General features: G+C 41.3%; 1 protein-coding gene across 7 annotated transcripts in view; it reads right to left on the bottom strand.

Annotated features, from left to right (window-relative positions):
• The window catches only part of LOC111185022 (kinesin-like protein KIF16B), a 300,702-nt gene that overhangs the window by 238,858 nt on the left and 42,789 nt on the right, over positions 1 to 19,055 (bottom strand). For all 7 annotated transcript variants that reach the window (XR_016387865.1, XR_016387866.1, XM_089896550.1 and 4 more), the window contains exons 5-10: positions 18,658 to 18,755; positions 17,832 to 17,941; positions 14,892 to 15,034; positions 13,226 to 13,394; positions 12,908 to 13,039; positions 11,590 to 11,765 (exon numbers count right to left, since the gene is read on the bottom strand). Coding sequence is in view for 5 of the 7 variants with exons in the window: in XM_089896550.1 (XP_089752676.1) it covers positions 11,590 to 11,765; positions 12,908 to 13,039; positions 13,226 to 13,394; positions 14,892 to 15,034; positions 17,832 to 17,941; positions 18,658 to 18,755 (828 nt within the window). In the remaining 2 variants the exon portion in view is untranslated. The remainder of the gene's footprint in view (positions 1 to 11,589; positions 11,766 to 12,907; positions 13,040 to 13,225; positions 13,395 to 14,891; positions 15,035 to 17,831; positions 17,942 to 18,657; positions 18,756 to 19,055) is intronic.

Below are 19,055 nucleotides of genomic sequence, written 5' to 3'. Positions count from 1 at the left end.
CCAATTTGCTATGTAAATGTGCAGTTATTCTGGGCATATGTGAGCATGTTTGTGTTGTTTTTCTAAACATCAACAGCATGAACACTATTCTGAATATTGCCTTCTTCACTTCACAAACTATCTTGGGGAAAATTCAGTACGAGTAAGTCCACTGCACTCTTTCTAACAATTCCAATTCCACTGTAGAATACTCCATTGTGTGGCTATGCTACAATTTATGTCCGTACTTTCCTTTTAATGGACATGCAGTTTTTTCTCATCTTCTGCTTTACCAGCGAAGCTACAGTGACCATCTTACACCAGTTGCCTACAGTATGTGTGGCTGTGTATCAAGAGAGCAAAATCCTAGAAGGGCATGTGTGAGTCATCTATATGTATGATTTATTTTTTAATTGCCAAGGTGTCCTTCGCAGAGGCTGTCACATTTTTTTCATTATTACTTACTTTTCAATTTCGATTCAAACAAATATAACCCATGAGGTGGTCATCTTAAGCTCAGTTAAACATTCAGACTCACAAGACACGGTAGGCCATGCTTGGCATCTGTCTGCTGGGCAGAAAGCAGAGCTGCGGCAGGAAGGGCAGGGTCCCAGCCGAGCCCAGGAGCTACTGCCTTTGACCCTCCTGAGGGGTCCAGATTCAAACGGGCACATGGTACCCACCTTGGCTGAGAAGCCCAGGCCCCACAGGAGGTAGCGTCTCTTGTAACAACACCAGAGGCACAACCTCCAGGACCCACCAGGGACAAACCCAGTAACAAGAGTCATCACCCACGGGGAAACCCCAAGCTGCAGTTTCTCACAGGGGTTTACATACAGTTCATCCTCATGCAGCTGCAATTCACCTGTTAGGGGTCACTGTTATCATTAGGGATGCTGTCTGGTGATGAAGCTGGCATCCCACTTTTACCTGGTTTACAGAGAAGGAGGCCAGCTAGTTAACCCTTAGTAAAGGACAGTCATCCTGAGTGAAGGAAAAGAGCTGCGTTAACTCATCACCACAACACATCCCTGCCCCTCTGCACCTCGAGGGTCATCTTGTACACAGATGGTACTCAATAAATGTTTTCCACTGAAGAAGTACCGGTGGCAGGTGTTACTATGACTGCATCGCTTATTAGATGGCTGACAATTTTCAAAACAATTAGTAACCCCTTTATAACATGGCTAATTGTACAGACACCACTGTTAGGGCTTTTCGTCTATAATCAGAGCCGAAACATTCTGACCATTATCATCAACTCGGGAGACAATCACTGACTAAATGTACGCATACAGACTACTATTTTGGGGCACATGCAAAGAAAGACCTACCTAAGTCCTTTTAAAAGACATCTTTAGTAACACTAAACCATTTCCAATTAAATTATTCCTTGCAAGGTGTCTGTTTAGAAGACAAATGTTCAGGATTAAATAATACTCAGATTAAGTTCCTGTGTTAAATCAAGAGGAAAACTACATCAGAACTTCAGCAACATCAACGCCACCAACAGGCAGCCACCTCATGTCTCCCACTTGTGCCCACACACTGGGCGATCAAGTGTTTTATCTCTTCCCAGTTGATGGGTGGAAAGGACATCTCCTTGAGGTTATAATGTCCACGCAGTAAAAGACAGAGCTTGATGACGTTCTCCGTATCTACGTGCACGTATATACTCATTGCTTCAGATCTGCACTGACCGTGTTGCAAATGACAGAAAGCACACATTCACATGTTTAGAAGCCATTTCGAACTCTCTTTTCTATGAACTATGCTCATATTCTTTGTTCATTTTTCTGTCAGGTTGTGATCTTTCTTTTTTTTTTAAATAGAAGCTCTTTTCATAATAAGGAAAGTAGTCTTTTGTTGCAGGAATCGGCAATCTTTTCTCCTGGTTTGTACTGGTTAGAGCAAATTTCCATGATGTCATGTAAATGTGCTATGCCCTCACTTATTTTTCTCCTGGTGAGCACTCACTGAATGAGACAGAGAAGTTAATGTTCTCCGTGGCGAGTGTGTGGTCTCTGTCTCCTGCCATTTCCTACAATCGTGTTGGGGTTTTTTTCTTTTATGAAAGCTGACTTCCTATTTGATTTTAATTATGAACTGCACTCTCTGTCATGATAAAGTGCTTTTTCCAAGGCTCACATCATGCTGTTTCTGCACTGCTCTCTTTCCCCTTGAATTACCTGGTAGGCCTCTGCCCATTCTCACACACACCATATCACCTGGTTTTACTGTGACCCTCTCTGAGATGCATCTATCTTCAAAGTTTACACGTAACGACACTTCTATTATCCTGCTATTATTTATAGTTTATCTGCGACTCCGGCTACACAATGAGAAATCCATCATCCTTCCACCTCCTCTTACTCACTGTGGTCTTTGTTTCCTGGACTGTTCTTGCTTATTTCATTTCTATATTGTTTAATTTTCTTGTTATCTTCAGGTACATTCAAGAGGGAAGAGTTAACATTTTCTCTCTGCCAAATTCAAAGCAGCAGTCTGCTTTGAAATACAACAAAAGGGGACATGTGAAAAGACAAGATATCCAAATGCTCGACTTCATGAATCATCTGAAGAGTGCAAACTAGTCATTCTGTGATACCATGAAGCTCCAACAGAGTGGCTACGATGAAAAATAGACAATACCAAGTACTGGCAAGGACCTGCAGCAACGAGAACCGGCATCTTCACATACTAATATAAGTTGGTATAACAACTTTTAAACATGATTTGGCAGTATCTACTAAAACCAAACATAATGTACCCCTTCTGACATACCAACTCCACTCTGAGGTATAAGCCTAACAGAAATGCATCTGGACATTCTTGAAAAGACAGGCAGAAGAAAAGTCCAAAGCAGCAGTAATAGCCCCAAAAAGCCCATCAAAAATAGAACAGATGAGTTGGGACATACTTGTATGATGGAATACAATACAGCAATGATCATAAATGGATCTACAACTCCATGTACCAACGTGGATGAATCACACAAACGGTCTCAGATGTAACTTGTTCACTATTATTCACTGCACGGCACACTCCCACCGGCCCATGCAAGGCCCTTCAATTTGTCATTGTTCTCACTTTCCCTTTTTCCCCCGCCCCCATCCTGCAACCCTGCTGCCTGTACCCTGTCACCTCCCCAGCCCTCATCATGGGCCAGCACCCTAGTACATCTGCAACCCTTGGGTTTCCTATGCCTATGTGGTTTTTTTTGGTTTTTTGGGTTTTTTTAAATACACCAAAAATATTTTTATTCAAAATTTTTTATGCTCAGCAGCTCAATTTTTTTTATATTCAACAGAAACAGAGATGGCAAATTCTATGAGGCCTCATATTCAACTAAACTCCAACTCATTAAAATTGGTTTTCTTTTACTTTAAAAAAAATTATCATACAGTAAAATTGACTTTTTGGTATACAATGCAATGAATTTTAACACAGGTCTAGATTCACGCAGCCACCACTACAATCAGAACATAAAACAATTCTCCCAGTCCAGAAACCTCCCTCCGTGCTCTTTTTGCTGTCACAACCTCTTCCCACCCCTAACTTCTGAAAAATCCTGATCCGTCCACTATCCCTAAGCTTTATGAGAACGTCACATAAATGGATCTTTTGACACTGGCTTCTTTTTCTCAGCATAATGCCTTTGAGATTCAACCAAGTTACTGGTGTATCAAGAGCAGTTCTTTCATTTTTATCGCTGACTTATTCCATGGTATGGATATACCACAGTCACCGCTGGAGGGCCATGTGGATTGTTTCCAGTGTGTGAACTGAAAATTTCACTTTTCTAGTGTAAACACCCAAGAGAGGGACTCATGGGTCACATGGTGAGTGGATATTTACTTGGTAAGAAACTACCAAACTGTTCTCCAGAGCGGCTGCGCCATTTCGTACTCCCGGCAGCAATGTGTATTTGCTCTCCAGCCCCATCAGCACTTTGCCAAGCGGGAGTGCTTTTTTAATTTTAGCCATCCTCATAGGTGTGTAATGGTGTTTCATTGTGGTTTTAATTTGCATTTCCTTAATGACTAGCAGTGATGAACATCTTTTTTTGCATTGCTTTCTTTTGAATTTCATTTTTTTATACAGCAGGTTCTTACCAGTTATCCATTTTATACATATTAGTGTATATATGTCAATCCCGATCTCCCAATTCATCACAGCACCACCACCACCCCCCTGCCGCTTTCCCCGCTTGCTGTCCATACGTTTGTTCTCTACATCTGTGCCTCAATTTCTGCCCTGCAAACTGGTTCATCTGCACCATTTTTCTAGGTTCCACATGTATGTGTTAATATACGATATTTGTTTTTCTCTTTCTGACTTACTTCACTCTGTATGACAGTCTCTAGATCCATCCACGTCTCTACAAATGAGGCAATTTCGTTCCGTTTTGTGGCTGAGTAATATTCCACTGTATATATGTACCACATCTTATTTATCCATTCATCTGTCGATAGGCATTTAGGTTACTTCCATGAACTGGCTATTGTAAATAGTGCTGCAAGGAACACTGGGGTGCATGTGTCTTTTTGAATTATGGTTTTCCCTGGGTATATGCCCAGTAGTGAGATTGCTGGGTCATATGGTAATTCTATTTTTAGTTTTTTAAGGAACCTCCATACTGCTCTCCATAGTGGCTGTATCAATTTACATTCCCACCAACAGTGCAAGAGGGTTCCCTTTTCTCCACACCCTCTCCAGCATTTGTTGTTTGTAGATTTTCTGATGCTGCCCATTCTAACTGGTGTGAAGTGATACCTCACTGTAGCTTTGATTTGCATTTCTCTGATAATCAGTGATGTTGAACAGCTTTTCATGTGCTTCCTGGCCATCTGTATGTCTTCTTTGGAAAAATGTCTGTTTAGGTCTTCTGCCCATTTATGGATTGGGTTGTTTGTTTTTTTAATTTGAGCTGCATGAGCTGTTTATATATTTTGGAGTTTAATCCTTTGTCTGTTGATTCCTTTGCAAATATTTTCTCCCATTCTGAGGGTTGTCTTTTCATCCTGTTTGTAGTTTCCTTTGCTTTGCAAAAGCTTTTAAGTTTCATTAGGTCCCATTTGTTTTTATTTCCATTTCTCTAGAAGGTGGATCAAAAAAGATCTTGCTGGGCTTCCCTGGTGGCTCAGTGGTTGAGAGTCTGCCTGCCGATGCAGGGGACACGGGTTTGTGCCCCGGTCCGGGAAGATCCCACATGCCGTGGAGTGGCTGGGCCTGTGAGCCATGGCCGCTGAGCCTGCACGTCTGGAGCTCCGCAAAGGGAAAGCCCACAACAGTGAGAGGCCCGCGTACCGCAAAGAAAAAAAAAGATCTTGCTGTGATTTATGTCAGAGTGTTCTTCCTATGTTTACCTCTATGAGTTTTATACCGTCTGGTCTTACATTTAGGTCTTTAATCCATTTTGAGTTTATTTTCGTGTATGGTGTTAGGGAATGTTCTAATTTCATTCTTTTACATGTAGCTATCCAGTTTTCCCAGCACCACTTACTCAAGAGACTGTCTTTTCTCCATTGTATATCCTTGCCTCCTTTGTCATAGATTAGTTGACCACAGGTGTGTGTGGGTTTATCTCTGGGCTTTCTATACTGTTCCACTGATTTATATCTGTTTTTGCGCCAGTACCATATTGTCTTCATTACTGTAGCTTTGTAGTATAGTCTGAAGTTAGGGAGTCTGACTCCTCCACCTCCATTTTTTTCCCTCAAGACTGCTTTGGCTATTCGGGGTCTTTTGTGTCTCCATACAAATTTTAAGATTCTTTGCTCTAGTTCTGTAAAAAATGCCATTGGTAATTTGGTAGGGACTGCATTGAATCTATAGATTGCTTTGGGTAATACTGTCACTTTCACAATATTGATTCTTCCAATCCAAGAACATAGTATATGTCTCCATCTGTTGGTATCACCTTTAATTTCTTTCGTCAGTGTCTTATAGTTTTCTGCATACAGGTCGTTTGTCTCCCTAGGTAGGTTTACTCCGAGGTATTTTATTCTTTTTGTTGCAGTGGTAAATGGGAGTGTTTCCTAATTTCTCCTTCAGATTTTTCATCATTAGTGTACAGGAATGCAACAGATTTCTGTGCATTAATTTTGTATCCTGCAACTTTACTGAATTCATTGATTAGCTCTAGTAGTTTTCTGGTGGCATCTTTAGGATTCTCTATGTATAGTATCATGTCATCTGCAAACAGTGACAGTTTTACCTCTTCTTTTCCAATTTGTATTCCTTTTATTTCTTTTTCTTCTCTGATTGCCATGGCTAGGACTTCCAAAACTATGTGGAATAATAGTGGTGAGAGTGGACATCCTTGTCTTGTTCCTGATCTTAGAGGAAATGCTTTCAGTTTTTCACCATTGAGAATGATGTTTGCTCTGGGTTTGTCGTATATGGCCTTTATTATGTTGAGGTAGGTTCCCTCTATGCCCATTTTCTGGAGAGTTTTTATCATAAATGGGTGTTAAATTTTGTCAAAGCTTTTTCTGCATCTATTGAGATGATCATATGGTTTTCATTCTTCAATTTGTTAATATGGTGTATCACATTGACTGATTTGCATATATTGAAGAATCCTTGCATCCCTGGGATAAATCCCACTTGATCATGGTGTATGATCCTTTTAATGTGTTGTTGGAATCTGCTAGTATTTTGTTGAGGATTTTTGCATCTATATTCATCAGTGATATTGGTCTGTAATTTTCTTTTTCTGTAGTGTCTTTGTCTGGTTTTCGTATCAGGGTGATGGTGGCCTCATAGAATGAGTTTGGGAGTGTTCCTTCCTCTACAATTTTTTGGAAGAGTTTGAGAAGGATGATGTTAGCTCTTCTCTAAATGTTTGATAGAATTCACCTGTGAAGCCATCTGGTCCTGGACTTTTGTTTGTTGGAAGATTCTTAATCACAGTTGCAATTTCATTACTTGTGATTGGTCTGTTCATATTTTCTATTTCTTCCTGGTTCAGTCTTGGAAGGTTATACCTTTCTAAGAATTTGTCCATTTCTTCCAGGCTGTCCATTTTATTGGTATAGAGTTGCTTGTAGTAGTCTCTTGGGATGCTTTGTATTTCTGCGGTGTCTGTTGTAACTTCTCCTTTTTCATTTCTAATTTTATTGATTTGAGTCTTCTCCAGGAAGGCTCACGCCGAGGAGTACTTCCCAGAATTTCTGCTGCCCGTGTCCTTGTCCTCACCATGAGACACAGCCACACCCCACCTCTGCAGGAGACCCTCCAACACTAGCAGGTAAGTCTGGTTTAGTCTCCTATGGGGTCACTGCTCCTTCCCCTGGGTCCCGATGCACATACTACTTTGTGTGTGCCCTCCAAGAGTGGAGTCTCTGTTTCCCCCAGTCCTATTGAAGTCCTGCAATCAAATCCCAGTTACCTTCAAAGTCTGATTCTCTAGAAATTCCTCCTCCCGTTGCCGGACCCCCAGGTTGTGAAGCCTGACGTGGGGCTCAGAACCTTCACTCCAGTGGGTGGACTTCTGTGGTATAAGTGTTCTCCAGTCTGTGAGTCACCCACCCAGCAGTTATGGGACTTGATTTTATTGTGATTGTGCCTCTCGTACCATTTCACTGTGGCTTCTCCTTTGTCTTTGGATGTGGGGTATCCTTTTTGGTGAGTTCCAGTGTCTTCCTGTCAATGATTGTTCAGCAGTTAGTTGTGATTCTGGTGCTCTCACAAGAGGGAGTGAGAGAACGTCCTCTCCTCCGCCATCTTGAACCAATCTCCCTGACTATGTTTTTAAATTCCATAAATTTGATCTTATGTAAAAGTGAGAGCAAGAGTATATATGACATGATTACATTTATATAAAGAATAAAAATAGGCAAAACTGAAAACCAACCTTTGCCCTAAGAAGTCAGGATAGAGGTTACCCTTGAGGGGAAGGGCAGGCAGTACTGGGGAAGGAACATGAAGAGGAGTTTCTAGGGCGCTGGTAACGTTCTGTTTCTTGATGGAATGCAGGTTAGATGGGTAAATGCAGCTTGTGAAAATTCACTGATACGTATACTTATAATATGTATAATTCTTCAATGAAGGGTTCACATGTATGTATATATACATATATGTGTGAATATAAACCACTACATATATATCTGTATGTCTGTAATCTATGTAGTAGGAGAAGCAAATACGTGTCAGAATCTTTTGCCGTACTTAAATTGTGCTTTGAAACTCTGATACACATGGCTGCATAGGCAAATAAAATTATTAAAAGTAGGAGCTTTTATTTGCCTGTACTTAAACAAATAACCCCGAAATAGAACTCTGATATGAGTAGCATTTTCAGTGAATCATGGCAGCATCTGCAATAGGATATTGTGGGAATAGAGCAATGTCACTAGAAAAATTTACACTTAAGGACACCTGCTGGACTTTCCTGGTGGCACAGTGGTTAAGAATCCACCTGCCAATGCAGAGGACATGAGTTCGAGCCCTGGTCCGGGAAGATCCCACATGCCGCGGTGCAACTAAGCCCATGCTCCACAACTACTGAGCCTGTGCTCTAGAGCCCACAGGCCTAGAAGCCCATGCTCTGCAATAAGAGAAGCCACCGCAATAAGAAGCCCACGCACCGCAACACAGAGTAGCCCCCACTCACCACAACTAGAGAAAGCCCATGCGCAGCAACAAAGACCCAACGCAGCCAATAAATAAATAAATAAATAAGAAACTTATGAATGTTACCTTTATTAAAAAAAAAGAACACTTGCTTATTTTATTGAGCATAACAAATTTAATAAATTTTGGATAAGCCTGTATTGTCTCACAACACTTTTTAGCTTCACAGTGTGATAAATTATTTTAAATTGGACTCTTGTTTTTATTATAATGTATTAAATTTATGAAAGAATTTCATCTTCAGTTTATCCTAAAACAGACAACTATCTTTTCCATCCTCACTCCCAAAACTACAGTAACAAAAATAATCCTTTAATGACTGTGGTGGTCTTTGGCTATGAAAGAAACAAGACAACAAAAGATCACAAAGTATAAGGCAACTGGCATATACAACACCTCTGAAGACGTTCCTCAGACAGAATGTGTAAAAGTTTTAATAAAGTTTTTCTGTCCATGTGATAAAGCTCCTTTCGAGGATTTCCTCAATTTAATTTTAAAAGGCTGATCTTTCTTTTCTCATAACTTATTAACATATTAAGTACAAGAAATTAAACCAAGAATTTTCCAAGTACTTCCCTTCACATGTAGTAGTTTAGATGATCTTTACATATTTACTTCAGATAAATGTTGTTAAAACATTGAAAAAAGATCCCAATAATAAGGGGTATAAATAAAAATGACTACTGTGGCTCGTGCCATAAGTGATTCAAGCCTGACAACATCAAGTGCAGCTGGACTCTGTGCTAACGGTTTCTTTTCACACACGGGAAAGCTCCACATCAAAAAGTACAATGTATGTGGAGATATCTTTAGGTGCAAAGCAAGTCCTGGCCCACTGCAGTCCACCAGCTTACGGGACAGCACTGTTGGGTGTGTTCCAGGACTCAGGAAAGTCCGCAAGGTTCTCGGCCTGTCGATATTCTCACAGGTCAAACCACTCACGGGATGTCAGGGACTTCGAGGGCCATATTTTCCTGAAGGGAAAGCTGCTCTGGAGAGAGCAGTGTGCATTTAAAGAAAATTTTTGGGTTTTTTTAATGATACACTTCAGACATCCATTCATGGGTTAGGAAAATGGGAAGAACTGTATCTTTATTTCTAACTCCAATTTAACCTAAATTTTCTTTTTTTTTTTTTTTTTTTTTGCCACACCATGCAACTTATGGGATCTTAATTCCGCAACCAGGACTGAACCAGGGCCGCAACAGTGAAAGCACCGAATCCTGACCACTGGACCGCCAGGGAACTCCCTAACTCAAACATTTTAAAAAGTGCTCCTTGGAATCTAGAAAAACGGTACAAATGAACTTATCTGCAAAGCAGAAACAGAGACAGAGATGTAGAGAACAAATGTGTGGATACCAAATGGGGGAGGATGGGATGAATTGGGAGATTGGGACTGACACATATACACTACTATGTATAAAACAGATAACTAACGAGAACCTGCTGTACAGCACAGGGAACTCTCAATGCTCTTTGGTGACCTAAATGGGAAGGAAATCTAAAAAAGAGGGAAGACATGTATACATATAACTGATTCACTTTGCTGCACAGCAGACACTAACACAACACTGTAAAGCAACTATACTCCAATAAAAATTAAAATTAAGGGACTTCCTTGGTGGTGCAGTGGTTAAGAATCCGCCTGCCGATGCAGGGGACAGGGTTCAAACCCTGGTCCGGGAAGATCCCACATGCCGCGGAGCAACTAAGCCCGTGTGCCACAACTACTGAGCCTGCGCTCTAGAGCCCGCGAGCCACAACTACTGAGCCCACGTGCCACAACTACTGAAGCCCGTGTGCCTAGAGCCCATGCTCCACAACAAGACAAGCCACCGCGATGAGAAGCCCACGCACTGCAACGAACAGTAGCTCCCTCTCGCCCCAACTAAAGAAAGCCCATGCGCAGCAACGAAGACCCAACGCAGCTGAAAATAAATAAATAAATAAGTTTGTTTGTTTGTTTTTTTAATTAAAATTTTAAAAAAAAAGAATAGGGCTTCCCTGGTGGCACGGTGGTTCAGAGTCCGCCTGCCGATGCAAGGGACACGGGTTCGTGCCCCGGTCCGGGAAGATCCCACATGCTGCGGAGTGGCTAGGCCTGTGAGCCATGGCCGCTGGGCCTGCGTGTCCAGAGCCTGTGCTCCGCAACGGGAGAGGCCACAACAGTGAGAAGCCCGCGTACCGCAAAAAAAAAAAAAAGAAAGAAAAAGAATAAAGTTTGAACAGGGAAAAAATAAATAAATAGAATTTAAAAATAAATAAATGAAAAGTGCTTCTTGATTCTCTCTCACTACAGTATCCAAACCTAACAGCACGGACCACACTATGAGCACAGAGTGCAGCTCAGTACGTGCACCATGCAGGTTATAAGGAAGTTTTCTGTGAAAAACACAAAAGGACAAGGCTCCTTCACAAAAACCCCAAGAGATCCTGAAGTGAGGCAGTTTCAACAATCAAACAAAGACCCAGGGAAATCGCCTGAGCCAGGCCACAGGGATGTCACACGTGTCCCTGCATCACCATAACCACTTCTATAACGGGCGATACAAAACAGAGATTCAGGAAGGTGCTCAAACGAGTCTTTCATTCTGTTAAAATACATTTTCAAGTCATAAAATGCTTGGGTAGAATCTTAAACATTACTCAAGCCCCTCGATTTCCTTCCACTAATGGAGATTATGCTGCTAATCCTATTGCGTGCTAAATGTCCATCCGTAATTGATAACTATTAGACAGTTAATCATTTTGGGTTTAGTGGATAAAATCCTACACACGGAGCACATAATGAATGCAAAGGCCAACGGGAGCATGCTGTAAAGGAAAGGCCGGCAAACTCATTCAAAGCTTTACTTAGCACTTATTTACTCAAATCAATACAACCACGGAGATAAGTGCCTCGTTAAGATCTAGAAATTGGTGCCATTACTCAAAGAAAATTACCCATAAGTCTCAGAAAAAGCCAACCTGATTCCCTTGAGCAAGCAGCATTTTCAGCCTGGCTATTTCAGCTCGCAGCTCACGGATGAGCTTGACGTTGGCATCCTCATTAATGGTAGGCTTGTTGATGATGTTTTTGGCTCTATTTGCATAGCGAAGAGTACTTAGGGTTTCTCCGTAATTGACATCAGCAGGTGAAATGGCTGTGAAGAATGAATTCAAAAAGTAATTTATCCGGCGCTCCGTTTCATTTAACACAAAGTTGGTTTGTAATTTAAAAGTCAGATTAACCCCAGGTCATTGGATAGACTAAATATTCATTGCCACAGTCATGAATATTAAAAATTATCTAGGACTCATAGGAAAAGTGCTCACTGTACGAAATTAAATGCCATTTCGCTCTTTTTAAGTTTAGAATCAGCCATCTAACCAAATCTCCTCTGCAGCTTAGGGAGTTTTCTCCGTTGAAAATATAAGAAGAGGATTTCAAAACTATGTACGCTTCCAATGTAAAGTAGAAATTTAAATCCTTTTAAAAGTTCTGGCAAAACCTACCACCTGTAAAACTCCAGAGCATTGTAATTTTTGAAAAGACTCAGTAGATCAGCTAATTCTTTTCTGCCTAAAGCTCTGGTTAATCAATCACACCCCAATGCCAACAAACTTCAGGGCTTAAGTGACTACACAACCACGTCTGGGGTGCATACCCCCAGGTAGAGCCCTTGCCTCCACAGGGACTCCATGGCATGGGTGTAGGGAGACACGGGGACATGGAAAGGACATGGGGGCGTGGTTAGGAGGAAAAGCATTTCTGAGTTCTCCTCAACAGTTACCTCCCCTTTGCACATTTTTTTCCTCTTTTCTGCTTCTTCCTGTTAATTAGTGAAAAGATAGACATATCACTGTTATTATTTGATAGATTTACTGGGCTTTTTCCTCTCGATTCTTAATTTTAAATTCCATATTTTCTGCTTTGAAATAGAAAAAAAAAAGTGGGATTATTTTTACTCTATGTCCCTACAATGATTTTCTCCCACGAGTTAGCAGCGTTAGAGGTTTCTGTCCTGTTCTTTCAGCAAAGCTAAGAATCATTCCCCATGGACGTCGGCTTGCATAACCAAGAACATGGCAAGTTAATGTAACTAGGAAGAGGGAAAAAGAGTCAATAATACAATACTGTAGACTGGATCGCAGAAGGTGCTTTTCTTTAGAACAGAAAACCTTTTTTTTTTTTTTTTTTTAATACAAAGGTGCTATTTCCTAATGAGACACTTTAAACTTCAGTAGTTACAGTTAATTCACACGAAACACTGTAGGCTGAAGAAAAAGAATTTAAAATTCTTACTGGCAATCATGATAGTTTTAGAGTTTCCTCCAAGGCTATCTTTTAACAACCAAGTCAAAACAGAATCCCTGTAAGGCACAAAAACTTGCTTCTTCTTTACAAGAGGGTTTGCTGCATCCTGAGATAAATCAGCTGTAGGAGAAAAACAAAAGGGGGGGGGAGTTAAAGGCAATCATTAAAGATTTTTTTCTCTAATTCGGCTTCAAAAAACCTTGAGGTTATTACTCCGGTTTGTGACACAAACATTAAACCCAAGTGCTCCGCGCTGCTATGACACCACCAAGAGCGAGAAGAAGCAGCAGACAAGTATGAACCCACCTAAGGCAGAAATGACATTTCCCAGGGTCACGAGGGATTTGTTGATGTTCCCCCCTTCCTTCAGCCGGACCCCAGTGGCACCAGTGGCATCTGCCCGCTCACTTCCGGCAAGATCGACTAAGTGGATCTTACTCACGGTTTCACATGGCATTTCAGAATCAAATTTTGCCTGTGGTGAAATACAAAAGCAAAGTGGAAGAGGTATAAAGAGCCTCAATGTTTATATGTTTATATAACATTTTTTATATGTTTTATGTGTTTATAACACAAATTCTAATTATTTTCCGCTCCTCACTGTGATCTCTCAGGGTAGATTTTTTTTTTTTTAATTTTGTTGTTTCATTGGCCTTCTTCCTGATGACAAAAATTAAACTGAATACAATAGAAGCCTACCACATGTGATTCCTAAACTTTCTGAAGAACTACGGATTCCATTACCCAAATCACTGTCATTCTCAAAAGGGCTGAGTCTGACCACGGCAGATGACGAAACTAGGCCCTGAGGGGCGTTCCACAAAGAAAAATATAAGTAAACAAATAATTAGTTTTGTTCTCATCCAAAATCTGCAACATTACAAGCACAATGGCTTTCCAAAATATGATCAATATAGACAATTATCTGAAAGATCACTCAACCGTTATTCGATGTTAAAATTCGATTTGTTTCACAATTATAAAATAGTGAAAATCTTAAATTCTGTATTCCTTGATTCTGAATTCTACCGAAATTTTACTTTCCCAAAGACTTTTAACCTACGTTTTACAGTCTGAACCAAAACGCCAAAAAGAAATTACCATATTGTGATCGAAAAGCAAGCCTCTTAGAAACTAGGGATCCTAATGTGGATCCTAATCCACATTAACCAGAAAACAGGACAAAAAAACCCAGTAAACTACAGTAAATCAAAAGAAAAGGTCTAAAGAAAGGTAAATTTGTAGAGAATTTATCAGGAGTTGTTCCGACTGACCCTAGAGAATTTTTTCATCTTCTTTGCTCTCTGAGCCTCCTCATTAATGAAAGGTTAAGTTTTTCTATCTGATGTGTTCAATGGTTAATACAGGCCAGGTCCTCTCCAAACTCCTAACACGTGCGAAGCACTGAGAGGACCCAACACCTTTATGTTCATCCGTTCCACTGGTCTCGGTGTTAACGTATTTGCCCTGAGTCATTTACATACATTCAAAATGCGCTCCACCTCCAGATCATAATGAATTCCTACATTAACACTTAAAGACGTCCCTTGTCCTTTAATATCTCTCTAATAATCACAAGCAGCGCTGCGGGTGAGTTCCACAGAGCCATAATGGACCACGATGAGTCACCTTGGCCTCCAGCTGCTCTGCCTGGCAACCCTGTTATCTCCCGCAGAGCTGGCAACGATGAAAACTTGGACTTAATTAAGCACAAAGCAAGTTTTTTAATGTCTAGAACGCGGCAGAAGCCTGCTAAATATTTCTTACGGGTATACATCAGGTTGCATTTCAAATGTAACTGCGGAGAAATCAGCACACAGCACACGTTCAACTCTAATGAACAAGAAAATGGCAGTTGGCCACCTCTGCTTCTCCTGGCTCACCACAGGTCGGTCCTCAGCTGGTGCCAATCAGCCGGGAAAGCCCTCAGGGACAGAGCCAGCCCCCCCCCCACCCCCACAGCTGCCCTCACCTGCGTGAAGTTGATGGTGAAGATGGCATGAGACCTGCTGCTGACATCATTCATCCCTGTGGCAGCGGTGGTCCGATTGATGTTTCCTGCATCCATAAGCTCTTCGACATCACCGTAATTCTGTACTAAATGTTTGGATAAATCTGAAAAAAAAAAAAGGCGGGGGCGTGAAGAAATCTCCCCAGTATCTAGTAAATGGAAGAAGAAATGTACCTCTATGAAATAGTACACGACTGTACAAATCTGTGGTGGTTTATAACGCAGACTCAGGAGCTGGGCTGTCTGGGGTCAAGTCCAGGCTCTGCGGCTGACTAGTGGACTTTCACGGTTGTGAACAAGTCACTTAACCTCACTGAGCGTCGGTCGCCAATCCTGATAACGCATACCTATCGCATATGGTATTTAGGATACCTGTGAGATATCTTCATCAACCTCATTAGCTCTAATCATAGCCAGGGAAATATAAACACTATCTCCATGCAAAACACACATTCTTTTAAATCCCTTTTAAAGAAACTTTCCATTCATTTGTTGGGAAACATTCATATGGTTCTAAAATCAAAGGCTACAACAAGTATACTGTGAAAGGGTCTTCCCCCTCCCCCATCCAATAACCCACCCCCAACTTCCCCTTCTGTCAGGCAACCCAACATTATTTGCTTCTCCAGACCCTCCCAGAAATAACCTATATGTATACAGGCAATTACATATCTATTAAGCCATCTTTTTTTCCCCTTTTATACATAGTAGCATACCATACACATTGTTTCGCATTCTGCTTTTTTCTGTGTAATAATACATTGAAGAATATTCTGTATCAGTTAAAGTGATCCTTCATTCATTCTTTTTTTTTTTTTTTTCGGTACACGGGCCTCTCACTGTTGTGGCCTCTCCCGTTGCAGAGCACAGGCTCAGCGGTCACGGCTCACGGGCCCAGCCGCTCCGCGGCATGTGGGATCTTCCCGGACCGGGGCACGAACCCGTGTCCCCTGCATCGGCAGGCGGACTCTCAACCACTGCACCACCAGGGAAGCCCCATTCATTCATTTTTTATGGCTGCACAGCATTCGATTCTATGTATGTACCGTAACCGACAGTCTCCTATTGAGACTATAGAGGTTGTTGAGAGTTTGCTTCCAACACAAGTAACGCTGCTACAAATAATCTTGTATTTCGGTTTTTACGAATATGTGTGAATATTTCTGCAAAATAAATTCTTAAGAGGTGGAATTGCTAGATGAAAGCACATTTGAAATTTTGATGGATATCACAAAACTGTCCTCCATAGAAGGCACTTTACACCCAGCAGTAACAAGGTATAAGACTGTCTCTCAACACTGTCTTACCAGGTTCCTTACATCTGCCGGGACAGTTAACAGAATTTTTATTTTGCTTTTCTCTGATTATGAGGCTGAGCCTTCTTTCCTCCATTTAAAAATCATCAGTATTTCCATTCCTGTGGACAATCTAGTCACATCCTTTGTTCATTTTTCTCCTTGGTTTTGGAGCTGCCTTTATTAAGTTATAGGAGCTCTTTATATATTAGACTTAACAAGTCCTTTGTCTGAAACTTGAATTGAAAATATTCCCTCCACATTGTAAACTGGCTTTTTACTTTGCTTCTGGTGTTTCTGCCAAGTGTAAAGTTGGTTTTCTGTTTTGTTTTGTTTCACCATTTCAAATTTAACACTTTTATTTCATGGCTTCTGGATTTTAAGTAAAACATTTTTAAAGGCTTCCCTTCTCCAAATTTCTAGGAAAAAAAGTAATCCAGGGTTTCTTGCAGTCATTATGTCACTTTTAACTTTTAAATATTTGATCCATTTGCCATTTACCCTAGTATAAAAACTGAGCTCCAGTACCAAGTTACTTTTTTTTTCTTCCTAGACAGCTTAATAACCCATATTCCCCCAATGTTTGAATAGCAGATTTATTAGAAACTAAATCCCCATTAAGTATCTATACCAGATTCTGGATGTTTCACCCTGCTTGATTATTCTGTCTCCTCACAAACCCAGCTTTGTAATATGTTTTAACATCTGATAAGACAGTTAAAGGGAAAACATGAAGGCACAGTTAGGCTAAAAACTATTAATAATAGTTATCCCACGCTCCACAGAACAAATACACAGTTACACATTTCACTTTGGGCATTAAAAAGCAAAAGTCCAATTGAAAATTTACTAAAATGCAGATGAGGACCTGTTGGTGCACCCGGTATAACCAGGTAAAAAAGACAACGGAAACAGGAACATCTTTAAATCCATGACCAGTTCTCAGCCTTGCCTCCAGCGAGACACACAGGAACGACAATAGCCACAGGAAAGCCGATCTGTGTGCGATTCTTATAGGCCAGCCTTGACTCAGCAGCCGTATACAGAGGAAGTGTGTAGAGCTGACTGTTCTATTCCAAAGACAGCCTTCAAGCCAGCCTATTTTTTAAATAATTCGCAAGGGCCAGCCCTTCACCCGTCATTCCCTGGGACATTCCTCACAAAGGACCGTGACACAACTAGTGTAGCACAATACAAAGGCCGAGAACACAGCACAGGAACCTGCAAACAATCTTCCCAAAGGCGAGAGGTCTCAGAGTCGCCCTATAATCCTGTTACCATTAAGGTCAGCTAAAATGCAAGGCCATTTAAAGAGACAGGCTGTAGGGTTGCTTATCTTGCCTGGGAACTTGGAAAAAACAAGTTCCCGGAGTTCTTAAAGCCAGAGGAAATCTATTGGCAAGCCCCACAAAATCACCAAATGCCCAGTGAAGTATAAACGCATTAAATGAACATCGTGCAGTGATAGCACATGCAATTTTTACTATAGTGATTCCAAAAATAAATTTTTAAAATCTCGCCATTATCCTACATCTTTTCTCTCTGAAACTATTATTTTTACAAAAATTCCCAAGAAGAACAGGGCTGTGAAAACATTCACTCTTACCCTCAACATAAGGTCCTTCTTTTGGATGCTCACGGACTCTTAAATTGAAGGTTTTGGATGACTTCCGTCTAAGCAGATCTCTCACACGTTCATTATAAATTTCTAAGTAGCTAAAAATTTCAAATAGAGTTGAATTCAGTAAGATGACTTCAGACATTAATAACAACAACAATAACATCAGCAACATACATTTATGGGTGGTAACCATGTGTCAGGTACAGCACTTTACGTGGATCATTTAATCCCTACAATAGCCCAGAGGTAGGTACTACTATTATCTCCATTTTACAGGTTAGGCAATAGAGGCTCAGGGTGATTTAAACAACCTATCCAACTCCTCACAGCCTCTGCGGGGTCAGGCAGCCAGGAGAACCCTTGATTGCCACGTCTGCCCCCAAACCACTGACGAAGCTGCCTCCCCACACAGGTTTAAGTTCAAGGAGGAAAAAACACCTCAACCACCCAGATTTATTTAAATACTAGATTTATAGTGATCCTACCAACATAAAGAATAACACAAATCCTATTCAAATAAAAGAATAAGGCAAGTGGGTATACACCGAAAGGTCGAAAGCTCACTCCATTTGAGGTGAGCATCCTTCGTTAGTTTCCGACCAAGGCGGGTTGCCTCTACCGGCCTCCCAAACCCCAATCCAAATGGTACCCAAGGAAGTCACTGAACACGTATGTGCTTTAAGCTTGCCTTCCAACCGGCACAGCACAGGAGGGGGAGAGGCAGACTCTCCCCTAAGGAATCCAAAGGCTTTATCCACTCCTTGTGCCTTAAATCAAGCTCACACTCAGTTACTCAGGCCATGGGCCCTACCTGACTTCAGTTCGAAAAGATGCCTCGTCCCATCTGGTGGTTTCATTTATCCGACTGAAGAGCCCTTCGCAGATCCGGGGTATTAAGCCAGAATCGCCCTGCAGTGGGAAGGAGGGACGCCTCAGCTGTCACTTGAAATAAAAGCAACCGACGATTGCATCTGCAATTGGCTGGGGTGGACTCAGGCTCCAGGGGCCCGCAGGCCCGGCCCAGGGCCCAGGGCGCAGCACTCATCCCCTGCAGGGCTGCTTCCTACTCTCTGAAATGAGAGGATTGAGTTTTCGAATTTCTACCTGCTGGGACCATGATAATATACAGTTATCAGCTGTTCAGCAGCTAAATCATGGCTTGTAAACACAAGACGACTTATTCTCTAGCTTTCAAATAGTGACGAGCTT

Source organism: Delphinapterus leucas, chromosome 15 (assembly GCF_059928025.1).
Source record: "Delphinapterus leucas isolate spDelLeu-1000000601 "Yukka" chromosome 15, BTC_Dleu_Yukka2, whole genome shotgun sequence".
NCBI lineage: Eukaryota > Metazoa > Chordata > Mammalia > Artiodactyla > Monodontidae > Delphinapterus > Delphinapterus leucas.
Note: the sequence above shows the minus strand (reverse complement) of the source record. Positions and strands in the feature narration are given on the sequence as shown.